Source organism: Nothobranchius furzeri, chromosome 12 (assembly GCF_043380555.1).
Source record: "Nothobranchius furzeri strain GRZ-AD chromosome 12, NfurGRZ-RIMD1, whole genome shotgun sequence".
NCBI classification, from domain to species: domain Eukaryota; kingdom Metazoa; phylum Chordata; class Actinopteri; order Cyprinodontiformes; family Nothobranchiidae; genus Nothobranchius; species Nothobranchius furzeri.
The window spans coordinates 26,511,976-26,525,148 of NC_091752.1; the positions used below are offsets into that span (position 1 = coordinate 26,511,976).

Below are 13,173 nucleotides of genomic sequence, written 5' to 3' on the forward strand. Positions count from 1 at the left end.
CCTCTCCTCCCTATTTTATCCCAAGACTATTTGTCTGTCTTTGGGTGTACGGCGCTTCTGCATTTTTCTGTAAACTGGAAATTATTAAAATGGACCTAGTCAGTTGGTCTCTCAACGCGATTGACAAAATTATTCCAACCATGAGAACGGGAGAAGGGGCTCCCGTTTGCCCCTCTGGGACAAAGCCAGCTGGGTATATCATGGACTCCTGGAAACAGTGGAACCTGATGTGCCTCTCAACTGTCTGTAGAGGATTCTGAAGACGTCTGGATATTCGTTGTGTTGGTGTCAGGTTTCCTGCTGTTTGGCCTGAGCGGTTACCTGGCTTACCGGAAAATTAATGAGCTGTCGAGGGATATTGGCTCAATCCCGGAGCTCTGGGATGGATTACACCGCCCTGTGAATGCACAAACTCATATAATTGTCGAGATGAGTCATAAGCTTGGAACTTTGGCTGAGATTCAGACTCTGGCACAAAAGGTTGATGTCATCAAGGATAGAGTTGACGTATCAGCACGGATTGGGATAGATTAATCTACGCCATTATTGGATTCACAGGGGTTGGAGATCAACAGAACTTTAAGACAGAGAGGAAATTATCTCTGTCTGGCCCCAAAACAAGTTCTTATCTGAATCTGGTGCCCTGGAGCCTGTGAGGCTGAAGCGATAACTCCCTCTCAGAAGAAATGTGGAATACTGCCGTCGCCATGGTAACTCTGTCTCCCTATCTCAGCCTGGGCGGGACTGAGACCAGTAAAGGTCGTTGAATCGTTTCCAGGAGTGACTGTGCTCTCTAACCCAAATAACTTCTTCCCCTGTCCAAACAGAGGTGACGAGCGCTGCTTATCGTGGCTGCATGCACTGATGTGAGGATAGTCCCCAACCCTACCACCCCACCTAGTGGACACTTATGTTGTGTAATGTCTGAAGTCTGTTACATTTCTGTCTGAGGTATTTTTTGCATAGCAAAGCTGCCCTCCCTGTGGAGAGTAACTCTGAAGTGCCTTTTTTCCTCCACCTGAACCAACCCTGATGTAACCCTCTTATCTCTATTAAGGTAGCGCGACTCGGGTTGCGAATGACCACAGTCATCAATTCTTGTCATGTGTCTATGCCTATGTATGTATGTCTGATCTCAGAATTGTGTGTACTGAAACTCTAATTTCCCTCTGGGGTTAATAAAGTATCTTTGAATTTGAACTGAATTGAATTGAATTGAATTGAATTGAATTAGAGAGTCTGGCTGTGATAAAGTTGAATGTTACTAATGATGCCAATGTCAAACATGCAGCATCGGCCATTAGGATGGCCTGAAAGTTAACTTTGTCTGCAGAGAAGTAAAGCAGGAAAAGGTGGCCATGTCCTATTTTTGGAGGACCTCTCAACAACCCAGTGGCACGGGTCTGAGTGACAGCGCAAGTGTTGAGCTGGACGTTCCCCTCGCTCATTTGGGGCAGACATTCCTCAGCGTAAGCAGACACAGAACCCCCCTCCCATCATATTTCTCTGTCCCTCTCCCCTTCCTGAGACTAAGATGGCTGTCCCACTCTGGATACGGGTGGGTGCACATGTGTGTGTGTGTGCGTGCGTTTGCAGGTGTGAGTGTTGGCCGTGGAGTTCAGAAGACAGTCAGCAGTGGGACAGAGCACCAGGAAAAGAGCAGATCAGAGCTCTACGTGGAGGCCCTGACTGCCAACCATGGAGCTAAAACACTGAGGGGGGGGAGGGGGGGACCCTCAGGAGACAAATAATAACCAAAGAATTAAAAAAAAAAAAGAATAATGGTGGCAGAAGAGGTGATCATCACACTGTCTGGTGGAGCACCATGGGGGTTTCGTCTCCAGGGAGGGGTGGAACATCAGAAACCACTCCAAGTGGCCAAGGTAAGCTGGTTTTTTTTTTGGAAGTTTAACAATAGTCTTTATTATAGTGTTCGGCGAAATGCAACAACCAAAAATATATAAATGTACCTTATGATTATCAGCCTTGCCAACCTGATGCGAAACATAATCTGAGATATATTAGGGGTTGATTTAAGGAGCTGTGAACAAAACCAAAATGGAATACTGGCCACTGTACATGTTGGCCCAGAGCCCAAACATGAGTCACAATCTTGTTTGAGAAGGGTGTTCATGTATTGATGATTGGATGATGCTTACGCTTACTTCAAGAACAAATTTTTGTGATTTAAAGTCAAATCTCTTTTTTTTAAAGGGCCTTAAATGGCCTAAAACTAAGTTTTGGTGAAACTTCATGCTGATGTAGAATGTGCCATGTTTGTTTTTTTATGTGTGTTGGGGTGGTTGGTATTTTTTGCCCCTAATTGATGGTGGTTTTCAAATTTATTCAGAAGAATATTTATAAGCTTTCATTTAGTAGAATTTGATCATTAATTATCCCTGAATCATCAATAGAATTGTTATTAATTATTATTTACTTCACGAAGCAATGCGTGATTTAGCATAGTTATTGCAATCCACTCTAACTGAAGCAACACTGATTTAAACAAACATTTATGTAAAAAAGAAAACTTTTTGTTTTACTCTTTCAGTCTATATGTTCTTCAGTCAAAATCACAGAAAACCTTTAAAACAAAACCTGTAAAAAGTTTCCTAAATGATAAAAACAGGACACCTGAGTGATAACATCTGAAAAAAGTATAGCTCCCTTTTAGACATCATATTAATGTACTTTTAATTTAATCTGTTGCAAGAAATCAAAATTTGTGAGTGATAAAAGCTCAACCCTCCTCCCAAATTTTGCGTTATTAAGTAAATTATTTATTTTGTGAATTTTTTTATTTATTTAGAGATTGGGTAAGGATCCCCATAGGTGATTCATTCAAATCCTGTTCAATTTTGAGTTAATGTTGAATAAGAAGAAGCACTTTTGGCTATTAATAGCTGAGATGCAGCAGGTCTTTGGATTAGCAAAGGGTGTTTCAGTTCAGTAGTCTCATGCATTTTTAAATTTTTTTTATTCTGATCTGCATTTAACTGAAGAAGAAAAAATACCTTAATGCTTTGAAAATGTTACATTTTAACATTTTATACCTGTTTATAATTTAGATAATAGATTTTTACATCATTTCATTTTTTGTTTGGGGATACACAAATATTCACACAATCTTAAAATGATTTAACAAACAGTATCAACAGTCTTTTAAATTAATTTGCTTTTCAAAATCAATCTCCATTTTAGCCTAATTATGGTCAAAGTTTGCCTGTATGACAGAGATGATAGTGAGCAGCTGTATGTGATCGATGGTGCAAAACCTCCTGCTCCTTCCTCCCTATGAGCAAAGAGACATATTCTTGTCCGGTCCAGTACTGTACGGCTTCTAACAGGTGGAGCAGTGAAAAAGCCAATGTGTCAGGGTTCAGTTTCTGCTCATGAGCCTGCATGTGTGTGTGTGTGTCTGTTTATTTTTACAACTCTGTTTATATTTTGGTATTAGTCCAAGTGGTGCATGACACAAAGCATGTAAAAGTATTATAAGTGTGATGATTTGCAACCACAAGGTGACTGACTGAACAAATAACTTGACATCCTTCGCCACAAGCAGGCGCAGGCCACTTTCAAAGGCTTAGCTAAATGGGGACGAGGGGTTTCATTACAGGGTAACTAGAATAGCTGAAAAGGAAACTAATTAGGGTAACCAAAGATGATGGCTTCTACCCTGAAAAACTGCATTCACAAAATAGATGACCTTTCACTGCATATTTGAAAATGCAGTATGACTTTTAACCCTCCAGATGCAGGCTTTGCAGGTTTGCAACAGTTAAAACCCCACATACGTATTTCATGAGCATTTTTAACTCAGAAGTACCCCTGAAGGACTTAGTTGTTCATCCTTTTACCAAAACTTATTTTGAGCCTGAGAGGGTTAAGGCATGTTGCTGTGATTTGAAAAGGTAGCTTAGTTTGTGCTGAATACTCATTACAGATCTTGTGCACAAATAATGAAGTCATCAAATGAAGATGGCTGCAGGCTGGCATTTTTCCTGCTACTGTGTGTATGAGTGCCCCACTTGAGCTGTATTATGTGGCATGTGCCCACAGCCTGATCAAGCTGTCAGAACAAAATCTGTTCTCTGTCAGTCACTATCACAAACCTGGACACAACATCAGCAAGGCTCTGTCAGTCTTTTATTTCTATTTCTGGTGTTACAAAAGAGTAGCATAAAGTTTTAAAGGAGCCATATCATTGAAAATCCAATTTTGAGCTTTTTACCATGTGATATTTTTACTAACTCATGAAAACAACCCCAAACCTGGTTTTGGACGCATTCATGCATTTTCCTTTATTAGCTGCAAATTTAGCATTTTGCTTAGAAAATTCTGAAAATGCCTGAATGAAAACTACTTGTGTAGCAATCAGGCATTTTCCCTCTTCCTGAAGCTGGTGGTCTCAGTTCTGAAACCTAGATATTCAGAAAAATTACTTCTGCCATATATTCAATTCAATTCAACTCAGTTTTATTTATATAGTGCCAAATCACGACAAGAGTCGTCTCAAGGCACTTCACATAATAAACATTCCAATTCAGGTCAGTTCATTAAGTCAATCAGAAAAAAAAACGTTTCCTATATAAGGAACCCAGCAAATTGCACCAAGTCACTGACTAGTGTCAGTGACTTTACAGCAATCCTCATACTAAGCAAGCATGCAGCGACAGTGGAGAGGAAAACTCCCTTTTAACAGGAAGAAACCTCCAGAGGATCCTGGCTCAGTATAAGCAGCTATCCTCCACGACTCACTGGGGATCGAGAAGACAACACACACACACACACACACACACACACACACACACACACACACACACACACACACACACACACACACACACACACACACACACACACACACACACACACACACAACCAAGCAATGTGTCTATGGTTACATTGTGATTGCTTAGTAAATATTTGGCCAGAGATAAACTTTATTGTATTTATCCTAGTGAATCTATAATTAAACGGGTAAACTAGCAGTAGCACATCCAACGTCAAGTAAAGCAAAAAGTTATTATCGGGAGAGGGAGAAAGTTTAAGTGGTTAGCAGCAATGTGCTACACGATGGCCCCCTCCATGAGGCCACCACAGCTCAGCAGAACATCATTGTAGCTTCTTCTGGGGAGAAAAACACTTAGAGAAAAAATAAAGTTAATAGCTGAAGTAGCAGGAAATAATACAGTCAAAGAGCAGATTGTAGAAGAAAGTAGTAGAGTGTGAAAAGTGGTCACTGTATCCTCCAGCAGTCTAAGCCTATAGCAGCATAACTACAGAGATAACTCTGGATAACCTAGCCTTTTTAGATGGAGGCATGTTGGAGGCAGGGCAAGGGAGAGCCGTCTTTACCGACTGTACACTCCACCTCCCTCTACTCCCCCACTTGTCCAGATTTAGGCTAACATCAGATTTTAACTATAGGCCCTATCAAATAAAAATGTTTTAAGCCTAGTCTTAAAAGTAGACAAGGTGTTTGCCTCACGGACTAAGGCTGGGAGCTGGTTCCACAGGAGAGGAGCCTGATAACTAAAATATCTGCCTCCCATCCTATTTTAAGATGTTCTGGGAACCACCAGTAGACCTGCAGTCTGAGAGCGAAATGCTCAGTTTGGAACGTATGGAACAATCAGACCACTGATGTATGATGGACCTTGATTATTAAGAGCTTTATATGTGAGAAGGAGGATCTTAAAATATATTCTGAATTTAACAGGTAGCCAATGTAGGGAAGCTAAGACAGGAGAGATATGATCTCTCTTTTTAATTCTTATCAGAACTCTAGCTGCAGCATTTTGGACAAGCTGAAGACTTTAAACTACATTCTGTGGACTTCCTGAGAGTAATGAATTACAGTAATCCAGTCTTGATGTAATAAATGCATGAACTAGTTTTTCAGCCTCACTCCTGGAAAGGATGCTTCTAATCTTAGCAATATTCCGAAGGTGGAGAAAGGAAATCCTACAAACCTGATTAACCTGGGATTTGAATGACATGTCTTGGTCAAAAATAACACCAAGGTTCCTTACTGTCTACAAAAATGCATAATGGCCAACACAAGATATGCATGTTAGGCGACTACTGTTTTGTAACAGACTTGGCAGTCCAGTGGTTAGGGTGCCAGGGCAGGCGCTTAAACCACTGGACTTGCAAGACCAATATAACAGCAGGGTTAATTAAGACACTCTTGTAGGTGCTTTTAGTCGGAATGTGGGTGGGCGGAGTTTCACTGAAACAAACTTTTATTTTCAAGTATAAATTCGGGCTGATGAAAATAACTCATATTTAAGCTAAATGGCATCTCATCGCATGATCTGCCTCCTTTAAATAAATCACATCGCTAAAGAACATTTGAAAAAAATCCTGCACAACATAGCTCTTTACACCGATGACATTTACAATCATCTGAAATGACCTTTGGGGTCTCAGCTGCACACCACAAATATTTAATAAGCAAACTGTTGTAAAATGAGATTTGCTTTTATTATATGGACAAATACAGGAAAAAACAGAGATGGAGGAATGCATTTGTTGTCTAACATTTAGCTAGCTGTTAGCATTCAGGGTTGAAACCCTTCTCTTGAATGTCAGCTTACGCTAACATAACTTTAAGCTGTGGTCCGTAGCATGGTGTTGTCAAGGAGAGGAGGAAAAGAGTTTGAAATCTGAACTGCTAAAGTGCTCCCTCTCACCTTCTGGAGCATGCTCAATGTCAGGTCTCATACTGCACACGCACACACAACTAGCCTTGAAACAGACAATATTTTCTACATGTTTCTGCAGACACACCTGACTCTAACTGCTGAATTATTTCTCCAGCCTTCATCGCTAATCACTCATTTGAATAAAATCTGCCGTGTTCAAGCAGGGAAACGTCTCCAGGCAGGAAAATCTGGTGCTGGCGATCATTGCTAACGCTACAGCAGATAAATAGAAATAATGTGGCGTAAAGTTGAATGCTATGCTAATCACTTGGCTCCAGTACACAAAAGATAATTAATTCAATGCGTGCCAAGTTAGCTATCAAGCTAGGCTGGTGTGCGCACTGTGTACCAGTGCATTATCACCCTGCAGTGTATGCTGGGAAAAGGGGCACAATCTATCCGTCAGTTCTTTAGGCTCGCAAAATTATTAATTTTTCTGTAGAGGCCAGGGGAGTGGTTTAGTGGAAATATAAATTATGTAAGATTACATGCTTTATATCATTGAAAAGGAACAGCTAGTCAAATGTAAGTCTTTTTAAGTTACTTTAAAGATTTTAAACTATGTAACCCAGCGTTAAAGCCGATCTCTCTTAAAGGAAAAGTTGTGGCATTGCTAAAGGACTTTTCTGAATGCATATTTACTCAGAACTTATAAAAATATTTTAATCTTTTTCTCCTTTTTCAGGTGCGTAAACGTAGCAAAGCATGCAGAGCTGGGCTGCGAGAGGGTGATGAGTTGGTGTCTATCAACGAACAGCCATGTGGGTCTCTTTCCCACGCCCAGGCTGTCGACCTCATCGACAGTTGCTCTGGAATATTAAACATTCGTGTGAAAAGGTACTGAAGAATCAGAATGTTTTCAGTAGAAATTAGTTGAACAATTCATAGCTAAATAAAGGTTCTACTGTCTGCTAAAAAATCACGAAGGGACATTTTTAGACATTTCGCAACTAATTAGAAATGAACTCTTCAACCTGTTGTTATTGTTTGCAGGGCACCTGCTGCTTTTCAGTCTGTAGTACTTGTCACTCGCGCTCCATCTCCTCGAATAGACAAAGAGTATCGAGCTGCACTAAAAGCCATGTCACCAACCCAAGCCCATCATGCACCTGTGCGTGAAGTCCACCGTAGCCGCTCCTCCCTGACCAGTGGTTTGACATCCCCACCTGGTAGCGAGGCTTATTACGGGGAGACTGACAGTGATGCAGATGTAGCTGGTTATGAGAGGCAGCGACGCCAGAAACGCAGAAGCCCCAGCAACTCCAACTCTGGAAAACCAGCGGGACGAACATCTCCAGAAGGTGGGGAGACATCAGAGATGAGTGGCTACGACAGCGCTCCAGATGCACAGATTTTTTCACGGCCCTTAAATAGGCGTGGGGGAGATGGAAATGAAGGCAACTTACCTGGGGTGGCGAGAAAGGAGGTGATTTATCAACCTCCTGGTCCAGGACTGTGGTCCTCTCAGGCATCCACTGAAACTTCCTCCATCATCTCCTCAGCAGATGACCAGGGCCCACGAGATGGAGGACAAGAGGAAGATAGTGGTTTTCTAGAGCCAGCCAATGTCCCATTGGTGTCTCCAGAGAGGGCTAAAGAAGCGCTAATGCTGGGCTCCCGCAGCCAGCTTGTACCTATGGTGGGTCCACTAAACAAACCTATAGATGAAGAACTTACAACAACTTACATGGAAAAAGCCAAGCAAGCCAGTAAGTATATCAAGAACGCAACTATATAGCCAGTGATCTTTTTGGGGGGTGGGGTGGCAGTAATGTGGGTGAGAAATTAGGTTATAAATTATAATCCTGTATTTTCTTTCAAGCAGCTCAGTGAGAATGAGCATGAGCTAAACTTGTTAAAACAAAATACCGTCAGTATAGTTTGCTATATTTAACTCAAGCTCTGTGCATAAAAACCTCAGCAATCAATCTTTGAGCACTGAAAAGCATCTGCAGCTGTTTCCAGGAGTCAAGTAGCAAAGCGAGGACCCCTATAAACCCTCCACCTCTCACTCTTCTCCCTCCTCTTGAGATAAACAAAAAAAACTTTCAAATTGCATTATGACAGTTATTTCTTACACTGGCCGATATGGTTTACACATATGAGGAAATGGCACCAACCCAGGACAATTCATATTGAGCAGATGGTTTGTAACACAATCAGAGTTCATCTTTTAAACCTTATTAAAGACTGAAGAAAAATTCTCTCTCATGGAAGCTGAATGGTGATAAATAGATTTAGGTCATCCACAATAATCTGTCTAATTATATGGTGGCCACACTTTTTTGTTGTTCTTGCAGTAACATACTTCTGCTTTCCACTTGCTTGCAAACATTTCATTAAAAGACATAAAACTGTATAAGTCTAGTTATGTGCAAATGCACCCAGCATCCAAGCTAAAACGAGACTGTCAGGACTTTACTGGAATTTTACCAGAAGGGCTGGGGAAGGTAAAGAGGTGGATGCCTGCTGGTGACTTGTGCAGTTATACGTAGATGTTCATTTCCAAGTCGAAGTGTAAAGGTTAGAACTTTTGAAAACCTCTTGCTGTTATTTCTCTGCACTACTTCGGAGTTCCTAATAGCTCTGACCTTCATGCCTTGCAGAACTAAACAGAGGAGACACACAGCAAGACAAGCAAGTAAAGGAAGCCAAAAGCAAGTGTCGGACAATTGCATCTCTACTGACAGATGCTCCCAATCCTCACTCTAAAGGGGTGCTGATGTTCAAGAAGAGAAGGCAGCGTTCCAAGAAGTACACCCTCACCAGCTTTGGCAGTGTTGATGAGGACATGTGTCCGGATTCTCAGGAGGAGGATGGGATGATTCCGGGCAGTGAGTCAGAGTTTGATGAGGAGGGGTTCTCTGCAGTTCCAGACCCAACTTGGGACAGTGACTACCTGGAAAAGCTGGAGAAGAGGGCAACAGCAGGTGTGGAAGGTCGTGGGGATGGAGCAGAGGATCCTTCAAGTCCAGGTTTGAGTGACACTGCTGGAAAGGGTGCCCAGTTGTTTGAGCAGCAGAGAAAACGAGTAGATGACCATGCCAAGAAGGTGGCACTACCTACAGAATCTCAAGAGCAGGTGCATTCTCAAATGTATCCAATGCATAACGAGGTACACACACAAATGCAACCGAATCAAAGACCTCAGCAGCCATCACTCGGCCTGACAACATCACAGCCAACTCAGCCTCATGCTCCAGCAGCTGATGCACACCACACAATGCTTTATGGGGACCTATCCCACTCTACAGTTAGCACAGCTAGCATAGTGATGTCTCCTCCACATGTGGCTCCTAAACCAACTACAGCTCCAGCCACTATTCTGACCAGTCCTGATCCATCGGGTGAAACACCTTTGCCTGAACTGCCCGCAAGTAATGTTCTAAACAGAACAGCACGCCCTTTCACTCCTGGCTTCATCAGCATTCGAGCTGCGACTGCTCCAGTAACTTTCCATCCTGCTGTCAAAAAGAAGGCCCAGCGTCCCGCCTCAACAGCTGCTGTACCCACACCTTTCTCCTCTGCCTCAGAATTAGCTGTTAATGCAACATCTGGAACTTCACATGTATCACCTGGCTCTCCCCAAGTGCTTTCTCCACAATTCTTTATGCATCAAGGTTCAGTGGCCCTGACACCAGAAATTCCTGTTACTATTCATCCTTCAGCCATGTCTTCCTCTTTTGAGACAATGCAAACAACACCAGCAATACATGGTGCTCATCAGGCCCCATTTACAGCTTTCACTCCAATGTCTGTAGCTTCAGCGCAAAGACCTCCACAAGCACAGATGGCACCAGCCCCTCTTCCTCCTTTATCCCAGATTAGTGGCTCAGCTGATCCAGCTGCTTCAGTGGCTTTGCAAGTTCCAGCTGCTCAGCCACCATCAACCCAGTTTTCCGTTCCACATGTAGCCCAAGTGTCTGCAGTCTCTCAGCCAGAAGCTATAGCTGCAGCCCCTGTTTCAGGCCCAAACAGCCGAACAGGAATTTTACTTGAGGCTCGACGACGCGGTGGCAGACCCAAACCTATGTTCCATGTACCAGAGGTCAAAAAGAACTCCCCAAATCCCGAGCTTCTGTCAATGGTACAGAACATAGACGAAAGGTCCACCAGACACAAATTTGGCCAGCCACCTGCCAACGTTATTTATGATGATGCAGAGGAGAACAGGGGTGGTGAAGGCACAGGAAGGGTTCCTCCTCCGGTTGCACCTAAACCTCGGGTCATCCACGAAACCCCACAGATTCTGCAAGCAGGGGGTAAGGGTGCTGAGTTGTTTGCTAAAAGGCAGAGCCGCATGGGGAAGTACGTAGTGGACACTGCACCAGAGACCCCTTACCAACAGAATTTGGCCCAGTCACATGACTTTTCTGAAAGTCATTCCCACCCCTCTCAATGGAAATACTCCTCAAATGTCCGTGCGCCTCCACCTATCGGGTACAACCCACTCTTAACCCCCTGTATTCCTGTAGGACCTCAGAGGGAAACAAAACCTGACAGAAAGGGTGTAGGAGGTGCCCATAAAGAAGGTATCAGAGCAGTGGATTTTATGAAAAGGCAGCCATACCAGCTCAACTCTGCAATGTTTCAATATGGAGGCAGCGTTGCAAATCTATCAGCCATGCCCTCTTATCAGGCCCAGCAGGGTAACTACGCAACAACAATGGTGGGCAGCTCATTAACCACACCTCGACAGATCCCTCTCAAAACAGCAAGAGTCTATGAAATTAAGCGATTCTCCACACCCACACCTATGTCAGCTCCAACTCTGACACCAAAGGTCATTGCACCTCGCTCAGCAACAACCCTCGGAGAACGCTTGTCTCATTCCGGCATGACCTCCCCACCTCCTGCTCTTTTTAATCCGACTCCTGTCACTCCAGTACCAGTCAGTGCTCCAAAACCAGCAGGGCTACCTAGCCTCCCAAAATTCTCTGCCAACCCTATTCCAAACCCTGTACCCCCTTCAGTCCCCATACCTTACACCCCAGTGTCATACAGCCCTGGGCTCCAGACAGCCAAGCAATTTCAGAGCGCTCCTGAGCTCAGCGTCCTCTCATCTTTGCCGCCACTCAAGCCCAGCCCAGTTCAGGCACCAAAACCACGGTTCGTTGCCACCAAGGGAGGCGCACAGCCCCACATATGGAGGCCCGGGGCGTTCTGAACAGCTACAAGGGCTTTAAGGAAAATGAATTAATGTCAACGAATTGCTTACGTTTATTACAGTATTCTAGTTTTCTTTTGAAACAATTACCTGAAGGGAAATTGAAGGGTGTTTCAGGTGGCAAAGGAAAGATTTAGAAGATTTCATTAATTTGGGCCAATGAGGGTTAGACTATAATTGTTGATAACAATAACACGAAAATAACCATACAGGTATAAGGCCAAGGGGAGGTACTTACCTTTTATTCAAACATCCCAATCTCTTTTTATTTAGGAGAAACATTAGACAGTTAGTTGGCTTAAAAACAAAAAACTTTAAACTCTCAAATTGACTGAAGTTCTTTTGGTCCTTCTCAAACTCAAATCAAGTTGTAATGATAAACACCCATCTGTGTGTTCAAAATACTGTCGATAGCATTTGCTGTGCTGCTAACACATTTAATTGAGCAGGAGTATTAATAATGTCTAATCTTTGAGCAAGTATTTAAAGGTGTGGAATGCTGAAAAAACATTTTTAAAATCTTATTTCTGATTATAATTAGTCACTCTGAGTTTGTCATGCAGGCAAAACATAAAAATAGTCTCCTACTTCTATCTCCTGCATTAGCTTTGGATAGTAAATATATGGTGAAACGCCAGGACTTGAAAAGCCAGACAGATCTACGTCACACTGTCACTTAACACCCAACAGGGAAGATTGCTGTTGTTTTACCGTCCAGGAAACAGAAACGAATGTCTAGGCTAGTAGAAGCTAACCGTTAGCATTAGCAACTTCTCAGAGCTCCTGCAGGCTTATGACATTTGTGGAGATGAAAATCAGTGTTGCAAGTCAGTGTTAGAGTCGCGTTACTCTTGTTCAACCAGGGGAGAGATGTTCAAATATCAGGAAATAAGACTTCAAAACCTGCTGTCTGAAGCTCAGCTGAGACATGGCTCACATCTAGCTTCTGGAAATTGTGCACCAGTGTTTTTGCCCCCTAAGTACGAATTACAAGGCATTCATTCCTACTAAAGACCACTATAAATGTATGGATTAAACAAGTGATCCACACCTTTAAATAATTTATATCTGTGTCCTTCTTATTAAATAAACCACAGTAACTTTGTTTTCTGAGAAAAAATGTTAAATGATAAATGACCAGAGAAAAAAGTGAAATTTGAATGACTACAAATCTATTAATAGTATCACATTTTAGTTTTATCAATTTGTTCTTTAGCTTAAACCTACTTACAATGGCTTAGAGACTTAATTGCCACTTCATGTATTTGCTTCCAGATCTCAGTTAGGCAGTTT

The 13,173-nt window shown here is 42.6% G+C and overlaps 1 protein-coding gene across 1 annotated transcript; it reads left to right on the forward strand.

Annotated features, from left to right (window-relative positions):
* Nucleotides 1-1,688: 1,688 nt before the first annotated feature.
* On the forward strand, nt 1,689-12,110 carry synpo2la (synaptopodin 2-like a). The gene is made up of 4 exons (XM_015944667.3): nt 1,689-1,883; nt 7,399-7,550; nt 7,707-8,422; nt 9,320-12,110. The coding sequence occupies exons 1-4, from the start codon at nt 1,782-1,784 to the stop codon at nt 11,878-11,880; spliced, it is 3,531 nt and encodes a 1,176-aa protein (XP_015800153.3). The 5' UTR covers nt 1,689-1,781; the 3' UTR covers nt 11,881-12,110.
* Nucleotides 12,111-13,173: the final 1,063 nt, after the last annotated feature.

Excerpts from the sequence above, each read along its gene's own strand:
- synpo2la (XM_015944667.3), top strand. The coding sequence starts at position 1,782 with ATGGTGGCAGAAGAGGTGATCATCACACTGTCTGGTGGAGCACCATGG. Across the intron at positions 1,884-7,398 it reads AACCACTCCAAGTGGCCAAG|GTGCGTAAACGTAGCAAAGC; the intron begins GTAAGCTGGTTT and ends CTCCTTTTTCAG. Across the intron at positions 8,423-9,319 it reads GGAAAAAGCCAAGCAAGCCA|AACTAAACAGAGGAGACACA; the intron begins GTAAGTATATCA and ends CATGCCTTGCAG.